This window comes from Centroberyx gerrardi, chromosome 24 (genome assembly GCF_048128805.1).
Source record: "Centroberyx gerrardi isolate f3 chromosome 24, fCenGer3.hap1.cur.20231027, whole genome shotgun sequence".
Lineage (NCBI taxonomy): Eukaryota > Metazoa > Chordata > Actinopteri > Beryciformes > Berycidae > Centroberyx > Centroberyx gerrardi.
Genome location: NC_136020.1, coordinates 19,900,332 through 19,921,529, shown reverse-complemented (window position 1 = coordinate 19,921,529; position 21,198 = coordinate 19,900,332). Strand labels below are relative to the sequence as shown.

The 21,198-nt window shown below is 42.5% G+C and overlaps 3 protein-coding genes across 3 annotated transcripts; 1 reads left to right on the top strand and 2 right to left on the bottom strand.

Moving 5' to 3' along the window:
• Positions 1–438: 438 nt before the first annotated feature.
• phax (phosphorylated adaptor for RNA export) lies at positions 439–3,286 on the bottom strand. The gene has a single exon (XM_071920036.2). The coding sequence runs from the start codon at positions 2,923–2,925 to the stop codon at positions 1,693–1,695; it is 1,233 nt and encodes a 410-aa protein (XP_071776137.1). The 5' UTR covers positions 2,926–3,286; the 3' UTR covers positions 439–1,692.
• Positions 3,287–3,711: 425 nt separating this feature from the next.
• Positions 3,712–12,225, top strand: pmpcb (peptidase, mitochondrial processing subunit beta). The gene is made up of 13 exons (XM_071919992.2): positions 3,712–3,813; positions 4,865–5,002; positions 5,317–5,403; positions 5,585–5,714; positions 6,629–6,827; positions 7,608–7,687; positions 8,176–8,288; positions 8,481–8,624; positions 9,377–9,537; positions 10,284–10,369; positions 10,461–10,549; positions 11,023–11,098; positions 12,087–12,225. The coding sequence occupies exons 1-13, from the start codon at positions 3,730–3,732 to the stop codon at positions 12,149–12,151; spliced, it is 1,452 nt and encodes a 483-aa protein (XP_071776093.1). The 5' UTR covers positions 3,712–3,729; the 3' UTR covers positions 12,152–12,225.
• dnajc2 (DnaJ (Hsp40) homolog, subfamily C, member 2) lies at positions 11,925–21,033 on the bottom strand. Its single transcript, XM_071919993.2, has 16 exons — positions 20,866–21,033; positions 19,794–19,984; positions 18,912–18,987; positions 18,715–18,813; positions 18,322–18,544; positions 18,118–18,183; positions 17,918–18,009; positions 17,174–17,295; positions 16,131–16,280; positions 15,324–15,412; positions 15,128–15,197; positions 14,723–14,904; positions 14,066–14,166; positions 13,482–13,592; positions 12,690–12,844; positions 11,925–12,427 (listed from the first exon to the last, which is right to left on the bottom strand). The coding sequence occupies exons 1-16, from the start codon at positions 20,918–20,920 to the stop codon at positions 12,359–12,361; spliced, it is 1,851 nt and encodes a 616-aa protein (XP_071776094.1). The 5' UTR covers positions 20,921–21,033; the 3' UTR covers positions 11,925–12,358.
• Positions 21,034–21,198: the final 165 nt, after the last annotated feature.

Below are 21,198 nucleotides of genomic sequence, written 5' to 3'. Positions count from 1 at the left end.
ACATGACCAAATACTACTGCTACTACTATTACTGATATTACTATTACTACTTCTACTACATTTTAAAACATGTCATGTAAACATGTTCATGTCAACGCTCTAAGATAGTGTAGCCCCAAAACTGTTGTCCTCTCACCCACCACCATGATTCAGGTTGTAAAGTGTCACTTTAGCAGCTGAGTTTCATCTTAGCTAATATTCTTACAGACTTCTATGGGAAAACTAGGGTTGACAAACAAAGCGACCATTAGTAATTTGGGACGTGGATGATAGGTTTTGTGTTCCAGAGATCCAGAGATGCAAGAGAGATCAGTTTGGTTGAGCGCTACTCTAAACTGGGTTGTGTAATACTGAATGTTAGTGAAATGTCATTATCAACAGTTGAACTCGGATACATGAGATGGGAAACGTGTTTTGGTGCATAAAAAACACATTCAGTCAACATACAAGAACTTTTAATCAGATGCATCCTGGGTTTTATCACTGTAGGTGTGCAACATCAACATCTCCTTATCTTTGGCAAAACACTGAAAAAAGGAAAACAAGAAACCTAGACTGTATGGTAATTCAGTATAACCCCCCCAATCACATTTTATTCTATTTTATAGCATTGTCAATAGCAGAATTAATCTTTGATTTAACAGATATCTGAAATCTCATGGTTTGAATGTAATGTACTGAAACATGCTTTCACTGTCATAGAAATAACTACTTTCATACTTTAATAACTGAATGCATGCATAACTCAAACAAATAGATGAATGAAACGTCTATTTCTCTTAAAGATAACACCTGCTGACATTGAGCTATCGGCCATGAATTAACTGTATAACAATAAAAACCTAGTAAAAGGCAGTCAGTGGTTGGTGGGGAATGAAGTGTGTCTGCCATCTGGTGGACAAACAGGTGAACTGAAACAAATACAGATCATTCATGGGTGAGGATGTTTTTTTCTATTTTTTCAGGTTCTTTTGAATAAACTTGATTCATTATGATTCGAGACCCGGACATACTGACCGACTGATAACACAGTCCATCATATACAGCCATTTGGATCTGGGACATGATGCTATATCACCATACTAAGAATAAAGGATTACTTTTCTTATGGGGGGGGGGGGGGCAACTTCCACTAAGCAAATGACCTACTGTTACAACTCAGCACTTTCTTGATTTCCTTTTAATGAGATCACATGAGTCACCTTTACTTATCTTCCAACAAATAGAACTAAATAGATTGATTCAATAGATCAAGACCTCAGTATCTAATGCAAAATGATAAGAAAGAAAGTCACTGGGATGTTAGCATTATGTTACCATGGCAATGCGGGCTAACAGGGCCTGAAATTAAACTGAGATTGCTTCACTATTATCCCAAAATGCTACGACACCTTAATGTTTTGTTCAATTTGATTAGGCGATGTGATCTCACAGCAAATAACATTTTATTACACCAAAGACTAACCCAAGTGTTCAATTTGATTCCGTGTTTACATGTGTTGCAAACTACAAATGTCTGCTGTGCCAAACTAGAAACATAAATGTGCTGGAAAGGAGAGGACGGTTCTGTCAACTCAAGCTCCTTTTATTAAAGTAAAGAAAACCGGCACTCAGTTGTGACTCCTTATACAGTAGAGACAGTAAGTTTGACAGTGCTTTCAGTGTTTTGAGTGTTCACACGGACGTTCGGCCTCAGAAGACCTCCAGGTCTGCGGAGTTGTAGACCACAGCGGTGTCCTCTGTGCCCACGGCGGTCTCCTCCTCCGCCTGGCCTTCTTCTTCTGCCACTTCCTCCAGGGACTCCAAGGCCTCGTTGGTGTCGCTGGCGAACGTCTCCCTGGACACGTCGTCGTGCTCCTGCAGGTTCAGCGTGTTGATGGCCTGCTTCATCTTCTTGGCCACGACGTGCCGCCTGCGTTTCTGGGCGGCCTTCTTGCTCTTGCAGTCCCTCTGGCTTTCGTCGTAGAAGATCTCCTTGACCTGGGCCTTGGTGATGCTGGGCGTGTTCTTCAGCAGGTTGAGGTAAACCCCGCCGGGCGTCCGCCGCCTGCTGCCGTCCATGGTGTACAGGCCGCCGTTTTCCTCCAGCGTGGCGGTCTCTCCCAGCAGCTCTATAGCCTTTTTCTTCCCGAGGACGCTGACGACGCGCTCTATCAGGTCCTGTTTGGGCTCCTGCAGCCTGTGTGCGATCTCCTCCACCACCCTGTCCTCGGGGTCGTCCTCTGTGATCTCGTAGCGGCCCTTGATGTCCATCTCGGCTCTGGGGCCCAGTCTCTCTTTAGCTGTCCTCTTCCTCTTGGAGTCGCTGCCCCCCCTCTCTTCTGACTCCTGACCCCTCATGTACTCATCCAGCTGGGCGTCCAACATGGACACTTCTCCATGGTTCCTCGATTGCTCCTCCTCCTCCCTCTCCTTCTCCATCATCTTGCGGGCCAGGACGTAGTTATAAGTCTCCACATTCCTGCTGGACATGCTCACATCACCCTCCATGCCGAAAATGCCCAGCTCTGCTGCTATGGCGTCCTGGCACTGCTCCTGGACCACGGAGCCCCAGATGTTGTTGACCTTGCGGGCTCCCGGTGCGCCGGGGCCGGCCTGGGGGTTTGGCCGGGCGGTGTAGCTTAAGGTGGGGGCTGCAGGTGGGGGGGCGTCGGACACTTTCTGACGTTTCCGGCGCCAAACCGCAGCCTCCTCGTCCGAGTCCGGGTCGCTGTCGCTGGAGTCCGCCGTCCTCACCGCGCTGCGGTAGCCGGTAGCTGAAGCCTGGGGAGCGGCTCTGCTCTGGAAGGACTGGCCGCTGAAAACTGGAGCCGCGGGAAACTGGGGTCGAGCCTCTGCTACGGCTCCCATTTCTGAATCCGAGTTAGACCCGGAGAGCTCTCCATCTTCCAGGTCATCTTCCATTGTGTCTCTGGCATCCGCCATTTCTTGTTTGGAAGTCACACCGAAAGCTAATGGGTGTTTAGTGTTGTTGTTTTTTAGCTGACGTAAAGTTTAGGACACTTCCAATTTGCGATATACACCCATCGGTAGCTAACGTTACCACGCAACTAAATATTGTTGCTGGCAACAGAGTGAAATAAGTCTAGTGACGAACAGAAACCGGTTCAAACCTCCGACACTCCGGTTGACTCTGAGCCAACACAGAGGCTGTCTGGGCTGAAAACAAATGTATTTAAACCGTGCTTGACCCTTGCACTTACGGTTAACTCCTATGTTGAGGTTCCGATAGAAAAAGCGAACTTGAAACCCTCGGTCCCTCGGTTAGGAGAATGCGCGCTAAAGCTGAAGCTACACTTCCGCTTTCAAATTGACAGTTGTTTCAAAATAAAAGCCCCATATTGGAAAAAATATATATTTTGCAACGTTTTTAGGAAAATGCAAAGTACTAATGATGAAATTGATGTTATGTATGGGTTACGTGTGCAAATAACAATAACAATAACAAATCGTTTCTTTTAAAATGTCAATTATACCCCTCTTTATGTCTTTTCATCTACATTAGGCTGCATATGGTTAATCATTTTTCCCCATTATCTCTTGTTTTTGTGTTGCCTTAATCACACCCTTACTTTTGTATGGAATTTATGTCATTTTCAGCATTTCCAAACGGTGGTTATTAATTTAATGATAATTTAATGTCACATTTCCTAACGGAAGTAGCGTGTTGCTCCTCCATTGCGTCACGAAAACGTCGTCTGCACTTGCGCAGTGTGACAGATAAACAATATGGCGGCGTCCTTACAGCGTCTCACGTCCGCAGGGCGATATCTCGTCAAAAGAAATTTATTGAAGACAGATTCCATAAGCAGGGTAAGGAGACGTTTACAGATCGATATTTTATCTAATGCTTACTGGCAAAATAATAAGTTATCAATATTGAGTCTAATGGAAACAGCATGGCCTGTCAAGCTGTGTGAGTAGCGTTCTAACGGTTAGCATGCTCAAACTAGGGCTGAATTTCCCAACTTATAAACTTGGAGTTTGTGTAATAAAATACAGTAATTTAAATTATCTAGTGATGACGAGATTTAATAAAAGTCTCTGGTTTAATTCACTGTCTTTTTTTTTTTTTTTTTTACATTGGCAATAGTATATTTATTGCAGAAAAAAGAAACATTTCATTATTTTGTAAAAGATGATGAAATTTATCATAATATGCATTTATTTTTTTGTAACTTTTTTTAAAATTTCGGTTTAATTCACTGTTGTTAACAGTTGACTGGTGACTGGTGACGTCACTGTCCTCATTTTGAACAGTCACCATGACTGTTATTTATCCCAGGCTGAGGTAACTTAGGTCTTATCAAACTTTTTCATGTCAAAGATCACAAATAGACACATTTTAGGCCACAAATCCCTATTTTGTCAGATTTTGTTCCAGGTATAGAAGATGTTTGTTATTGATTTAGTATTGAATTGTCTATCTACACTCTACGTGGAGAGATAATATTTTTATTTACTTTTTTTTAAGCTTTATTTGACCAGGAAGTCCCATTGAGAACCGCTTTCTGTTTTACAAGGGAGACCTGGCCAAGAGGCAGCTCTGATAATAAATAACAACAACATTTAAACACAAACAGCACACAAGTGACAAACAATGATATTTCAAGCAAGCAATAAAACCTGTAAGACATGGCCTGAAACAAGAATAATAATAGTGGTTAGAGTGAAACGTGATTAGAGTAGTCGCTCTTATACATTGTCTAATCAGGATAATTTCTAGTGAATTAAATTGTAGTGAAATGAAACTAATCCTCATGTTGCTGGGGACTGCCTAGAATCCCCTCAAGGACCCCCTGTGGGGCCCCGAACCTCACTTTGAGCACTACTGGGCTAACTTACCTCTGTCCTCCACCTTCAGCCCATCACTGGTTTGCACAGACTTCTGGCCACTCAAGCTGCCAACCAGGTGATCCTGAACGTCCCTGAGACCAAGGTGACGACTTTAGAGAACGGACTTCGTGTTGCTTCAGAAGACTCTGGTCTCTCCACCTGCACAGTGAGTTGACCCCTGACCTCTGACCCTCACAGTCTGGGCACTTGGGCCCATGTTAAAGTTGAAAATGACTTTTTCACCTTTTTAGCTCACTCTAACTATCATACCATACACCTTTTTGACAATTTATGCCACAAAAATGACAAAAAAAACACATTTTATTTAATTTTTATATCAAAATCTCATTACTTTTGTGTGTTATGTCACTCCCCAACATCCTGTTTCAACAGGAAATACTTAACATTAAGGAAGTAAGATGCTCTCAAAAGGCAGTTTCATAGTGACTTTAAGAGATTTTGTTCATTGCTGACTGACAGGTCGGCCTCTGGATCGATGCTGGCAGCCGCTATGAGAATGAGAGGAACAATGGCACAGCGCATTTCTTGGAACATATGGCGTTTAAGGTGAGATGGTAACAATACAGCAACACCTTAACCACTTCTAACACTGGATTTACCTGCAGGTTTTATTCACGTGTGTGTGTGTGTGTGTGTGTGTGTGTGTGTGTGTGTGTGTGTGTGTGTGTGTGTGTGTGTGTGTGTGTGTGTGTGTGTGTGTGTGTGTGTGTGTGTGTGTGTGTGAAAGGGTACAAGAAAGCGCTCCCAGCTCGACCTGGAGTTGGAGATAGAGAACATGGGAGCCCACCTGAACGCGTACACGTCCCGGGAGCAGACGGTGTATTATGCCAAAGCCTTCTCCAAGGATCTTCCACGAGGTGCGATGACAGGGAGGAGGAGCCGGGGGTTAGAGTTAAGATTAAACCTACAGTGAGAAGTACTTGTTCTGATCTTGATGATGATGAAATCCGTGATGAAGAGAATGGCATGCATGTCATTCCTGTTGGAGAATCCAGTTTAGATGCAGAAATATTAGCTTGGATAATCAAAACAGCTGCTTCTCAATGCCCTTCATGCAAGAGAAAAGATCTTCATGTTTAACAGCTGTTTAAAGGAGAAATCCACCTTAAGACACTTTAACACGGTTAAAAACAGCTGTTGGTGTTGCACCTTGCAGTCACATCAAGGTATTTCCAGCACAGCTATGGTGAAGTTTAATAATAATAATAACAAATTTCAGCGATCTAAAACATCAATGGTAAACGTCAGGTTTTGGTGTCAGTCCCTCAGCATCAAAGAGCGAGGGCTTCTTTCTAGAGCCGCCATTTTGCACCAAGAGACGTTCAACAATCATACAGGAAGAAATCCATCGTAGAAGAGGAGAGAGACCAGTTTCTCCACCCACAGGAGCAGGAGAGAGACCAGAATGCAATGCAGCTAAAAGACATGTTGAGTTTTAAGTAAGAGCCAACCCATTTTTTCTCTATTGGAAAAACTGTCACTCCACTAACAAGTTCACACCTCTTCTCTGGGGGTTGTTGAAAGGCATTCTGGGAAATGTAGGAAATCACTTAACTTAAGTAGAAGTAGACAAGGCAGACTGAGGGAAAGTGGGTACAACAAAAAAGTAAATTACAACATTTTCATCACAAAATAACTCCTGGAATGCATTGAACATCACAGATTGATGATATTTAACAGTACAGGAGTGTCTGAGGGTGGATTTTGATTAAAAAAATACTTTTTCCACAGTGGTGACATAGTTAAATCCCCCCTGTTTTCATTCCCCAAGCTGTGGAGATCCTGGCAGACATTATCCAGAACAGCATGCTGGGCGAGGCGGAGATCGAGAGAGAGCGAGGCGTGATCCTGAGGGAGATGCAGGAGGTGGAGACCAACCTGCAGGAGGTGGTGTTCGACTACCTCCACGCTACCGCGTACCAGTCCACCGCGCTGGGCCGGACCATCCTGGGCCCCACAGAGAACATCAAGTAAGGACTTCCCAGAGATCTCCTGTCAGTCAAACGGTGTGGGCGGAGCTTGGGTATTCTGTCGATGCAGTTTGAGTTTCTCTTTTCTTTGTCTGTTCAGCCATGGTGGCTATCGCTGCTCATGCTGACTACCCAGTTCTTCTTCTTCTGTTGATTCCAAACAAACCGAGGAAAGAGCTACCAGACACCGGCTGTTCAGAACAGACAATGGAAAAGATTTATGAACTGCATATAGGTTGAATCACTGTTGTGTTATATCAAGCGGTGATAGAGAGTAGTAAAACAGACATTTATTTATATGAAATTTTTGTGGATTATCACTTTGTTGAGTCTGCCTACTGCTATAATCAAACTAGCTTAAGAAATTTTGTCTTCTAAACCAGTGATTCTCAACCTTTTTCATATCAACGACCCCTAATTTATTCCACATTAGGGCCACAGACCCCCATTTGATGAGATTTTGTCTCTCGGACCCAAATCTGAGAATATTTTTATTGTCACATATGATTTTGTCCAGATTCCCATGACTATCTGTATTGTAGGTAGAGAGATAACAGTGAAACTATGATCAAAACAGTCATTCTTCTACATTCTCTAATTGTATTAACTTGATATAAATTAAATAATGAAGTTTAACAGTTCATCAGTTTGCTGTGGACCCCCTGGAACCCCCTCAAGGACCCCTGGTGGTCCCCGGACCCCACGTTGAGAACCACTGTTCCAAACCTTTCTCACTCCTTTTTCCACATGCTGTAAGCTGGTTTTGTGTTTGTGTCGCAGGACGATCAACAGAGGAGACCTGGTGGAATACATCACCACTCACTACAAAGGCCCCAGGATAGTGCTGTCTGCTGCTGGAGGTTAGAGCCGTTTGTCTCCTAGATTAAGTTGAAATTACAACAACAAAGTGCTACCTTATCCCATTGAAAAGTCAAATTAATTTTGAGTGACAGGTTTTAATTTTTCATCATCTTCATTTTGACATGAATCTGTGAAACGGCGAACTCCCACCATTACTTGATTACCCTACACAAGAATCTGTGTTTACTACTTTCATTCAAACATTTTTCACTCTTTACTGGGAATTGTAAACCGTCTGAATTAGGATGAAGGAACAGAGGAGTTGATATATCGGTCGCCCTTCTATAGTCTGGGTGATGAGTGTGATTTTGAAGCTAATGAAAGCATGAATGACATCATTGTGACTCACTGATGAAGCCACTATTGGTGATTGTTCATGAAATCACACCGACCCGAAAACCACAAATTCATGCCAAAGTGAAATGTCGCTCTGATGCCGCTTCAGGGAAATGTACTTCAGGAGAGTTTGTCATCTGTTTCTGATCAGGTGTTTCACATGATGAACTCATTGATTTGGCCAAGTATCACTTTGGGAAGCTTCCTGCCAGATACAAGGGCGAGGCCCCGGCTCTTCCTCTCTGCAGCTTCACGGGAAGTGAGGTAAGGTGGAAGTACAAAAGTCCACATCATCACATGTAGCAGTAAAAATGCAGGGGGTTGTTGCTAGAATCCCTGGAAATATTAATGGACAACTACTGATTTAAAATAAAAAATATCTTGGAATTGGATTGGATTGGATTTTTTAATTCCTGGAGGAACTGATGGTGGAAAAACTGTGTTGTTGCTTGTTAGATCCGTGTGCGTGACGACAAGATGCCTCTGGCTCATATTGCCATAGCAGTGGAGGCGGTGGGCTGGTCGCACCCCGACACCATCCCCCTCATGGTGGCCAACACACTCATCGGGAACTGGGACCGCTCTTTTGGTGGAGGCGTGGTAAGTTTGGTGAAATCTCAAAGTGCCACGGCACAAATTGATCCAACTCCAAGTTTGAACTTTTTCGATTTTTTTACTTGAAACTGCACTAGGCAAATTTGCATGTTGGTGACCCAAAAGCGAGAGGTAATTGATAGATAAGTTTGAACTTCAGTACTAACTAGGGAACATTAAAAGGCTTCTGACTGCCAGCCACAGACTGATGTTGGCCAGTAATTGGTGGCTTGTTTGATTAAATTCAGCAATTGCGAGTTAATTTAGCTGTTTTTTCTGTATTCTCGGGCCTTACTGTGTGGAGTTCTCCAAGCTTCTTTTCTGTGTGTTTAGCGAAGTGTTTCAGTCCAGTTGTTTGATACACATTATCCTTCATTGTATCACCTGACATACAGACTAATCAGCTGCATTCCCATGTTTGAAAAGCTCTTATATGGCAAAGCATAAACAGAACGGGACGTCCTGGTGGCTCAATGGTCTAAGGCATGTACCATGTTACTGTGATGTCTTGGGTTTGAATCCGACCCAGGACCTTTGTCGCATGTGATCACCCTCTCTCTTTCCCAATGTTTACTGTCTCTCTCCACTTTCACCTATCAAGTAAAGGCAAAAATGCCCCAAAAATAATTTTAAAAAAGCATAAACAGAATGAACTGTAGAAGTCAAGAACCTCTTCTCATCGTTTTTCTAAATGGACATAAACAGCAGTCTGTAGGCTGTCATGCAGAGCGTCACATTTCTATTCCCCGTTCTCCTAGAATCTGTCCAGTAAGCTGGCTCAGATGGCCTGTCAGGGAAACCTGTGCCACAGCTTCCAGTCCTTCAACACCTGCTACACAGACACCGGCCTGTGGGGGCTCTACATGGTGTGTGAGCCCGGCACCATCGACGACATGATGCACTTCACTCAGATGGAGTGGTGAGTTCTGCTGCTGCACATGGGGAAAGTCTATATACTCTTTTGAAATTTGAAAGCTTAAATCCTTGAATGCATAGATGGAGCATGGGACAAGCATTTCCAAGGGTTAAGGGGTTTGATTCCTACTGGGGCCAGCAAGACTAGAAACGGTGGCATTAAGGCATTTATGGGTGTCCTCCAAAAGTAATGTTTAAAGTCTAAACGCGGTGTTTTGTTCAGGGTATCTGCGGGTTTCAAAAAGCCAAATTTAAAGTCACAATTTTAAACTCAAAACCGACCTTTTCAAAACTGCCTACAATATCTGACTCCCTCTGCAGAAAACAAACCATCATCAGTTTGTTTGTTTTTTCAATTTTACTGTTATAATATGCATACTCATGTCATTATTTTATTTCATTTATTTATTACCATTTGTACCATTTGTTTTATATATTTTAGATATTTATTTGACTTTTCTCTTAACTGGTATAAAGTGTTTTTGAGTACCATTGAAAAGCACTTTATAAATAAAATGTATTATTATTACAATGGAATGAAAAATGAATTTTTCACCTGCTTTGAAATGGGGTTAGGGTTAGTGAGCACTGATTTTGATGAAACTTGGAGGGATGAATCATCTTGTTGCTGATTGGCCAAGGGGAGCCTGTATTATTCATGGGGGGACGACATGTTTACTTGTTTATTTTGAGACGTTTAAGGACCCACGGATACTTTATTTTAATGATTATCCCCGTCATTTTCTACAGGATGTCCCTCTGTACGAGCGTGACGGAGAGCGAAGTGGCTCGAGCCAAGAACCTGCTGAAGACCAACATGCTGCTGCACCTGGACGGTAAGGCGGCGGCGCGTCAGGCTGATGATCAGGGAAGCGTCGTGTCGCGTTGGTTCTTCTTGACGTCAGTTTGTCTCTGTGCTTTCTCCAGGATCCACGCCCATCTGCGAGGACATCGGCAGGCAGATGCTGTGCTACAGCCGCAGGATCCCGCTGCACGAGCTGGAGGCCAGGATCGACGTGAGTGGGCGCTGTTGAAAGTCAAAGCGTTGTGTGTCGAGAATACACAGTTCCCCACGCTCACTGGATAACAAATTTAAAGACTTTCGAGATCTTGTTTGGTGAAATTCAAGGACTCAAAATTGGCATGTTTTGGGGCAAGATAGGACCTTTGTCAAAATTATTAAAATCATAGAGGTCTTATTTTTTACTCATGATCTTGTCAAGAAGTGTTGATCCTTGGAGGTACAGAGAGCTATGATCTATTGATGAAATCGGGTGCTATATTTTAATAAAACAAAATCAAGTACTTTCAAGGCCATCCATTCATTTTCCTTATCCTTATTCTACAAATCCAAACTTCGATGCATTTTCAAGGCCTGTGTGAACCTCCAGAATGAAAGTAAAAAGATGAAGACACTGGAAGAATTCTAGCAGGAAAATTACTGCAGTGTCTTTTATTTTGAAACGTTTTCCTTTCTGTCCCTCAACAGGCCATCGATGCCAAGACCATCAAGGACGTGTGCACCAAATACATCTACGACAAAGCTCCTGCCATCGCAGCAGTTGGTATGTCTCCCTCCGCTCTCTTTGTGATTTCTAATAACGGGTTAGAGCAATATTTCCCATTAGATGAACATGTACACTTTGTAGCAGAGATACCTTAAAGAGTTTATAGACAGATAGAGGCCGCAGTCTGGTTAAGGCACAGTGAGTCACCGATGTTGAGGTTTTTTTATCTCTCTGAACACTTTACGGTGTGGTACTTTATTGATGGCTGTTGGGGGAAATTGTAACTAATTTACTAATTTGTAACCATTTCAACGGCTATCCTCCTCTTATTGGCAATAAAACAACAGCTAACTAGGGGTCTCATGTGGAGAGAGAGTGGAAAAAGCTTGAATGTCAGTGGGGACCAGTATGTAGCACATTGTTATCTGTGGTTGACTGTCCATGAACTCATGAAGGTACGCATGTAAAGGTAAAGCTGCATTATGCAAATTTTGCATGTTGGTGACCCCAAAATGGCAGCAAGAGGAAATTGATTGAATTTTGAGGACTTAAATACCCAGAAATTCTCTAAGGTGAGGTCAGTAAACTGTACACAACTCATGTTTACCAAAGATCTAACGTTGGTGAGTCCATCTTTCTCTGGACGGAGCGCTGCTCACTGACAGTTAGGATTTCACTCTTTTAAGTTTTGATTCATCACTTCCTGCCAGTGTCCATACATGGCACCAGAATTTAATTTGGGCAAAGGGATGAGACACTGTTCTCTTGGCCTGCAGCATGTAGACTGATACGACAGGCGTATTGTAGTATAAAAATCTTGCATAATGCAGCTTTAACATGTTAAAGTGAGCATGCTCTACCAAAGTGAAATATTGCTGTTATTAAGATGCAGTCATTGGTCCTTTTATTCAAGATGGTATTCAAGGCTAACAAATAAAACTAAGTTACTTCAATGTTTACCGGCTGCTCTGAATGGATTTGAGAGAGCAGTACAGTTCCATTGACATTAAATGCAGTTTGTTTTTGTTTTCTCTTTCCATCTCAGGTCCGATTGAGCAGCTGCCGGACTACAACCGGATCCGCAGCGGGATGTTCTGGATGAGAACCTGAGCAGAAACGCTCCCAGGATAAATTAGCTAGCAGGCTGCTGCTTACAGCCGGCAGCCAACTGTACAGTATATAAAACACAACTTTACAAACTCACTATTTAAGTCTTGTCTTCTGTATTTTTTTTCCTCCTTTAATTTTTATTATAAAATAAAGACCAACACAATAATGTTAAAATAACACGGAGACTATCTTCTTTTGTGGTTCTTGTCATTTTTTACTCTTCGCTGCCACTTGCTCCTGGGCCGCTTTCTTGGCTTTGACCATTTCCACCAATTCCTGTTAGAGAGGTGAAGAAAGAAAAGATGGAAAATAGTTAAAATAGGATTTAGACAGATAGATTTAGGTTTTCTTATTTACATTTAAATCTGTGTGGCTCAGTTCAAAGTTCTTTATTTAAACGCAGTGAAAAAGAATCGACATGACTTCTAATTTGCACATATTTTTATACTCATCGTTTCAAAATATTCCTGTTCACTGGAAACACACACATCCAACACCTCCTCGGTCAGTTCCAGAACGGATCCACCGGTCAGCTTACCTTGTACCTCTTCATACAGTCTTTCTTGCTTCTCCCGGGGACGGCAGCGGCGATCTTCTCCCAGCGCTCGGGTGTGCTGACCGGGTAAGTCTTCAGCGCCTGTTCCAGAAGCTTCTGCTCCTCTGTGGTCCAGGGAGCGGCACCGTCGCCAGAGGCTGAGGGGCGAGACAGAAGAATACTTTGAAGAATACTCGAGTCTGATTGGCCCCTGAACGCATCCTGAGGTCTGCTGCTTCTGAACAAGCGCATACCGTAATTCACCTAAGCAGTGTGCATGGCAAAATGCGTTAACACACAGTCAAGAAGTCCGGTATTGTGCCAAAATTTGTTTCCCCTGGCAGTGTGTTTTTGCCTTGATTTCACACTAAAAAGTCATTTCTATCACTGGCATTTCAAACGGTAAAACCTTTTATAGGATTACAAAAAAAATGAATTTAGCCTACTGAAAATAAACTACCTAGTTGCCTCACCATGAACAGAGATCACGCTTGTTTATGATCTTATTCTCTCAAAGCACAAGCTACATTAGTCTCATTTATTAAGCACATTTCCCCCATGATAATTTCCCTGTGTAATTTCCTTCCTTTCGTGTGGCAAAACGACAAAATGAGGACACACCATGTAGGAAACGGTTTTTGGGGGATACAAATTTTGACGTTAATCTGTCTTGACTCTAGTCTTTGTTTTATTCATTTATCCAGGGAAGGTTTGCTGAACACATGCTTTTTCAGCAAAGTCCTGCTACACTTTCATACAATCACACACACACACACACTCCTCTGTCACACTCACCGTCGAATCTCTCTGAGGGAACGGCGTTGTCCACGGTGGGCGGCACGGCGTTGTGTTCCTTCTTGAACTTCTCAAAGGCTTTTCTGTTAATCTCGTCTTTCTGTAGGGGATCTGAGGAGACGAGGACAGGGTTTCTACACGTTAGTACTCAACATGACAGAACAGTTTCCATGGTGAACACTGGTTAGGGCCTACAGTAGGTTCAAATTGTACAATTTTATGTTAAATCAGCTCTAAATTAAGCTCTTACCTAGTTGAAAGAAATATTCTATATTTCCATGACATTTACAAACACTTCTTAGGTCTGGAAAATACACTTTTCAAATTCAATGATTCCCTCAGGTTTTCTGTGACTGTGAAAAGTGAACTGTGTTTTTGATTTTATTTTAAGAAGAGTGGGCAGCCCACACTCTCTCTGTTGCTGTAGTTACAGTGAAGAGACGAGTAAGAATGGAGAGGTGGGAAACAGATCAAGCCTTAGTTTGAATCTATGCAGTTGTCAGCTGCTAATATACATATTAAAAAGGAAAACTGGGCCATTTTGACTTTTAGTTTTGAGTTATTTTCCTTGTATTTGTTCTCACCCAGCCGTTGCAGGTTCTTGGCTTTGTTGATGACGTCTTTGGCTGTCCGCTTGATGCCGCTGGTGGAGTGCAAGTTCATGTAGTTGGCAATAACTTCCCATCTGGAAAAACAAAAACATTTAAAAGTCATATTTGTTTTTAAATGGCATCACTTATCTTCTTGATAACACACTTCCATTTAGAGATGTTTGACATGTTGGTAGAGTATATCAAAGGTCTTCATACAACAGGTAGTTTCAGCCAAGCAATCTGATTGGTCAGCGTCATGTTTCATCACATCTTCATCTTTCTTGCTTTTTACACTACTTTGAAGAAAACGTCCAAACAGTACATGTGTTGGAAGTGTCGGACGTGATGTTTTTACTGTGAATCCAGAAAATACTTCACTTTATTCCAACTGAGGAAATCCTAGACATCAGCATCTCATTTTTCAAGCACTGAGAAAGTGATGTAGAGATCACTTCTTTTTCACTGGTTAAATAACAGTTGATGCTAAAGACTCTGCCCACATGCATCACAATAAATCACATTCCCAAAATGATTTTTTTGTCGATATCGGGTTAAGATTGCAGTAACCCCGCACTACACTGTGTATCTTTGAACCCAAACACAGCGCCTCACTCCCTGAGCGCTGCTGGTTTACTTGAGCAGATCTACCTGGCGTTGGTTCCAGCAGGAAACAGGTTCACCGCCTTGATGAGCAGCTGGAGGTCGTCCTCGTTCCAGCCCTTCCCCCCGGCTCCCCCTCCCCCGCTGGCCTGCTCGGCGCTGCGGGCCGCCTGCCGCGCCTGGACCTCCGCCTCCTTCTCCTTCTGCAGCTGGGCGTTCACCTCCTGCACCTGAGAGGACCGACCCACACGTTGGTACACTTGTGAGGACGTTTCCACGCAATACATTCAACACAAGCAAACCCCCCAAATGCTTCACTTGAATCTCAAATAGTTTGGGATAGATTCTCTTCACTTTTCTACCACTGTGCACAAACACACAGAAGCTGAAACCAAGGCAGCATCCATAATAGTGAGGCAATGCAACACGACACCCAGTCAGTCAGCGGTTTACCTGCTTCTCCACAGCTGCCTTGCTCTCCTCCTTGACACCCGAAGCCAGCACTTCATTCAGGGATTGCAGACTGGAGAAAGGCACAGACAATTAAAGACTATTTACTATTCAGATCCACAGCAATGTATCACAGACACTTCTGCAGGCATTAAAATTCATTTTTTTGTCAAAGTGATGATGTTGCAGTAAACCGAACCTTGTGAGCTCCAGCCGGTCACACAGCTTCTCCACCTCCTCCATCATTTTGATGCTCTCCGCTTCGTTGTCAGTAAAGTAATTCCAGTTCTGCGAAGAAAGGAAAAGAAAGAAAAATATGTATGAATGACATATCTCATGCATCTAAAATGAAAAACTGTTACCAAACTTGACTAATTGTAATTGGTTGTAATTGTTCTTTCTTGTAACACTGGATATTTGGATGTGCGAGATTCTTTTATTTCTCTCAATGATATCTTTGTTGCTAAACGCTCACTGCTGTGGTGTTTCTGCACTGCACTTCCCAGAGATCACCTGTCAATCAAACAGTGTGGGCGGAGCTTGGATTTTCTGTTGATGCAGTTTGAGTTTCTGTTCAGCCATGGTGGCTATCGCTGCTCATGCTAACTACCCAGTTCTTCTTCTTCTGTTTATTCCAAACAAACCAGAAATGTAAAACGCATCACTTCCTGTGTGGCAGAGGATTTTTTCCCAGGAAAGAGCTACCACACACCGGCTGTTTATAACAGACAATGGAAAAGCTTCATGAACTGGATATTCATAGTATTCCCATGATGTCACATGCATTTCCTACCAATATGGTGCTTTACAATACACACAGCTCATTGGCTGTGTTTGTCATTTGATTGTTATCACCAGTTAATTTATTACAATCACCTGTTATTTTCCTACCAAGATGGCCGTGTGGTGATGTAACAGAATACTATGAATAGGCTGAATCGCTGTTGTCTTATACCCATTGGCGATAGAAAGTAGGAAAACAAATAGTGCTTCTATGGGAAGAGACCTTGCAGGTAGTCCTGAGTTTCTGCCTCTCCTTCTTGATGGCTTTCTTCTGGATGTCCTTCTCTTTCTTGGCCTGCTGCGCCACCTGCTTGGCCTCCTCCTCCTCCTTCTCCTTCGCCAAACGAGCCGCATCCAGCTCCGCCTGCCGGGCCTGGAAGACACACACAGCGTACCACCCAGCGTCACACAGGCACCACTGATATACAACGTTTAGTGAAGTCAGCTGGAGCCTAGATGCTAATAAAGACCGTTACTTTGTCTCAAAATAACCTTTGACCAATCTCATACTCAGAGCTAAACCAGTGATCACGCCATTTTAGAAGAAAACTTCAATTAGGTGAACAGAAGTATTTGAAACTGAGGAGCGAGTTTAAACATCTGCATCCATTTCTAACACATCGTCCTCGGGGTAGAGCTTCCATCAAACTGAACACTAGCAGTTTTTCAAAATTGGATGCTGGATAAATGGAAGCTGGACTGAATACAGTGTCTGAAATTTGCTTTTTGGCTCACCTGCCAAGGACTGGTAAACTAAAATAATTTGAAGAAAATAACAAAGGGTGAATTGCACACCAACACGGCCAAACTTATGAAAGAGAAGTGAGTCGCGCGTTAATTTATTAATACAGATGAAAGCCAGATGGCTGAAACATCGGTATTAATAAATCAACGTTTCTTGTGCATCTAGAACTTGAATGTGCGACTCACTTCTCTTAGAAACTAAAATAAATTAAAATAATTAACATTTCTCATAGACGCTACCTGTTTTCAACGTCATTTTGTGTACAGAATAAGGTGCTGTGTCTTAATTTAAACTTTGTTCACCCACTTTATTTGAAATTCATCATGAAGTGCAACAGAATTTAAATTGCAAGAAAGCGTTTGAGAACAGGCAAAGACCAAAGACTGTAGATAACCCAGATAGTCAAATGCTATCGTCTCAAAAAGTTACCAGCTATTGATTTATCCACAAAAGACAAACTTTCCTGACATCTGGTCTTAGGTGTTCATTTCAGAGCCAGACCGGATGCGAGTGAGACTTACCCGGTCCTTCTCCTCCTGCTCTCTCTTCTTGGCTTCGGCTTTAGCCTTCTTCTCAGATTCCTTCCTGGCCTTTTCTTCTTCTTTGAATTTCTTTATTCTAGGGTCACAACTGTAGGCCGTATCTGGAGAGAAGAGGCAGAACGACTCATCAACAAGTCATGGAGTGTTAGTTTGTTGAGATGCTGTGGGGGGAAATTCATCTTTTAGCTTATCAGAGGTCAGGGCTTGAACCCAAGACTTCTAGCAACAAGTAGAATTCAAATTAGTGTGTGTGTGTCTAGTCAAGACAACATTTTATTTCCGTGGTCAGTATGCTGAGGCAAAGACAGAACAAGGAAAAACCAAGAATAGAAAAGTGTGAACGTTTGTTTTCCTTCTTAATTTGTGTGAGAAACCCCTGACTGAACTAAATCTAGTTTTGATCTGACTACCAGACGCATTTACATGTCATGGTCATATAAATATATTAATTTCAAATCCTTAATGTGCCACAAAATAGTCTTAAAGCTGCAGTAGGCAACTTTGGACATTGGCAGCCCTAAATGGCAGCGAGAAGTAACTGTTTGAAAACTGTTTGAACTTCAATACCCAGAATTCCTGTGCAGTGAGGTCAGTAAACTTCTCTGTTGCAGCCCCACTTCCTGATTTAGGCTGATAATTTATGTATTTTTAGTAAATCTTGCCTAGTGCAGCTTTGAGTTATTCTTATCTATCCTCTAAAAATCTGTTTCTGGAAGTCCGTACCGACTAGTGTTCGTATTCTGTTCATCTCCTCCTTCTTCCTCTGAGCTCTGGAAGCACGATTCTGCTTTTCAATCCATCTCCTCTCATCTCGACTGGAAAAACAAAAACATTAAAAACACATCAGTCAGACGCTAAAGATGTAAAACACATGAACTGGAATATGCTTGGGCACTTTGGGTGGGGGTTGTGATGTCGCTCACCATTCTGCCTTTTCCTTTTCCTCTTCATCCAAGTATGAGAATTCCCTCCATGAATCAAAGTTGTACCTTCAATGAAAACAGTGGAAAATACCAGAGTTAAGTGAAGTTTTGTCTTTTCTGACACATACAACTGCTTCTCTTTCTGTTCTGACACCCGACACCAACCAGTGATTCTTTAAATCAAAGCAGAAGCACACGCCTTACCAAAAAGAGTAAAAATTATCCACTTCTTCAAAGGAGGACTCCAGCGTTCCTAGTTTGGGCACGTGCTTTTTGGAAGACCATCTGGCGTTCCTCTCGAAAACGGGAACAAACGCCTCGAAAAAGTTCTCCTTGCCCTCGCTCTTTGAAGGCACGGCGTTGTCGAAGGTGGGATCCACGCTGTCGAAGGCTCTCCGCTTCACGGGATCCGACAGGGTTTCTATAGCTGGGGAGGGAAAATAAGACGAGCAGAGAAACCAAGAGGTGTGAGTTTCCTCGTTTTTCATTCAGGGTTTAATTTTTGGGAGGATTTTTTCATTTTAAATGGGAGATTTTTGAATAGCAGGTCAAACTTACATGAAGGATTTTAGGTATAAAAATGTTGAGATCATTTACCTTTAGTTATACAGGTGAAGTAGTCATTGTCTCCCTCAACAATCTGCTCTCCTGCAGCTTTCCTCTTGTCAGGATGGTGCTTCAACACCATCGCTTTGTCTGTGGAGAAACAACAAAATAATGTTTACTACAGCAAGTGAAGAAAACAACCAAGCAGAGAATCAACCAATCAGAGCAGGCGTAGGAAACATACTCACGGGCAGCTTTGATTTGTTTCTGTGTGGCCTTGTACCTCATGTGGGCGAGTCCCAGGACAGCATAGTGATCTTGATTCTGACAAAAACATGACGACACAAGAAGGTGAAAAGGTGTTTGTGTGTGACTGTTTTCATCCATCATATGAGCCACTATGTATCAACCATCTTTGGAAATACATACTAAACATCATCATTATATGTATAGTGTTGCTGCACCTCCTTTTACATGAGCATCCAACTCAGAAACAGAAAGTCTAGAAAAAAAATAATAAAGGAAGAAGTAACAGTTTCCTGTGAGTGTTTTTAGCTCACACTCTCACAGGAATCAGTAGGGAAACTCACAATTTGATTCAGAGTTCCACGAATAGATTCTAAAACAATTCACAATGCATCACAATTTTCTATTTGATTCAACACAAAAACGACAAGCCAGTTTGTCTTCTTATCCATTTTACTGCATAAAACCTCAAAGACACAGTTGTTACACTTCACAACTAAAAATGGATTCAGATTAATTTGAGTTAAATTCTGTTGCATTGTGTCAATGTAAAGCAACGAGTCTCTGAGCATATAATTGCACTGTTGGACTTTTTTGTTTGAGGTCCCAAGTCAAACATGAGAACTACTATTAAACTCTTTTTGGGGAGGACAGGAGGAGAAAAATTGGGCAGGAGAAAAGTTGAAACTGTCGTAAAAATGGGGAAAAAACATCCAGACAGAAGTATTTCGTCAACCAATCACACTCCAAGGTGGAATTAAAAACCAAAACTAGGGGTTTGATGACCGTCTTCTTCTGTGTATGTTAGCTCGGATCTGATGGACATAAAATGCTGGGGAGGAAGCAGGAACTTCTCTTCTCCCAGTGACACAGTTCTTTAATACCTTCCAGTCTTTGGGGTCGAGGGTCCGGAGCATCGGATACTCCTCCAGCTGGAACTCTTCGTCCTCCGACTCCTCCGACAGCTCCTCCTCTTCCTCCAGCTCCTGGAAGGAGGCCGAAACATTCCTGTTCCTCCTCTTCAAGAAGGCCTCGAACCAGCGACCCACCGGCTCCACCTGGACCTGCACCGAGGCTGAGGGACAGATAGAGAGAGGAGTAAAGAGTGAGAAAACACGCTGCTTCAAAAAGATCCCAAAATTGAAAGACCTCAAAGGATTAAAATCTCTCTACAGCTCTGATTTTGATTTTTATCAGTGAAAACGATGACAGATCTGCAGGGTTCCTACACAATTTCACTTTCAAAATTCCATACTTTTTCCAGACCTTATTTTCTGGATTTTATTTAAAGATTTTGGTCTTCAATACAGTTTACATAGATTGTCGTTTTGTCCCTACTAACTGCCATATCACTCCATATTCTTCACAGTAACAAATACCAGAATATTTGGGTCTGAACAACAGAAAATGTGTAGTTGCATGTACATTTGGACATTGTAACAATATTTTTCCATAATTTCCAAGACCTGGAAAACACCCAATTCTTTTTCCATACATTTCCAGACTTTCCAAACCTGTGTAAGACCCTGGATCTGATCAACAGAGGGGACCACAGGCTCAGAAATTATGTAACAGCATAATAATGAACTTTGACATAAGGTAGCGTTATAATAGGTTGTTCAGTGTGACAGTCAAAAGCTATGTCAGACACCAAGAGCTGCCAGCTAGCTAGTTGTCAGCAGCTATGTGAAATCACTGCATTCATTCAGTGGGGGGCAGCTAGGTAACATTATGCAACCAACATTCACATTAACACCCAGTCTGAATAAACACAAAAAACAAACAATATAAACAACCAAACACGAAGCGACACTTGCTGCCATTGAATGGGCTATGAATAAGTACAATATCTAAAGCCTTTACTGCTTTTTAGCTGCATGCTAACGAGTACCAGCAGTAGTAATATCTAACGCTGGTTAGCTTAGCTAGCTTACTCTGGCCTCCTTCAACACTTACCGGCAACGGCATTACAGACGACCGTTACGTCCTCTTCCAGTGCTTCTAACAGCATCGTAGAAAGTGAAGCTACACGAACATTCAGGTGCGAAAATGATTTAGTTAAAGCTTGCTAAAGTGCCAGTGTGTGGCCCGCTCATTAACACACCACATGGGCCTCCCTCACAAGTGCCAATCTGGGAAGGAGTGCTGGTGTCACACCGCAATGTCTCCGTGTCGTGGTTTTGATTCGTCAGCGCTTCCGTTCCGATAGAGGCGGTTTAATTTAGCAATGCCTCTCCCTGAAATATCCAGTTATATCGCCTTTGAATGTACAGCGATGTGTTAATATTT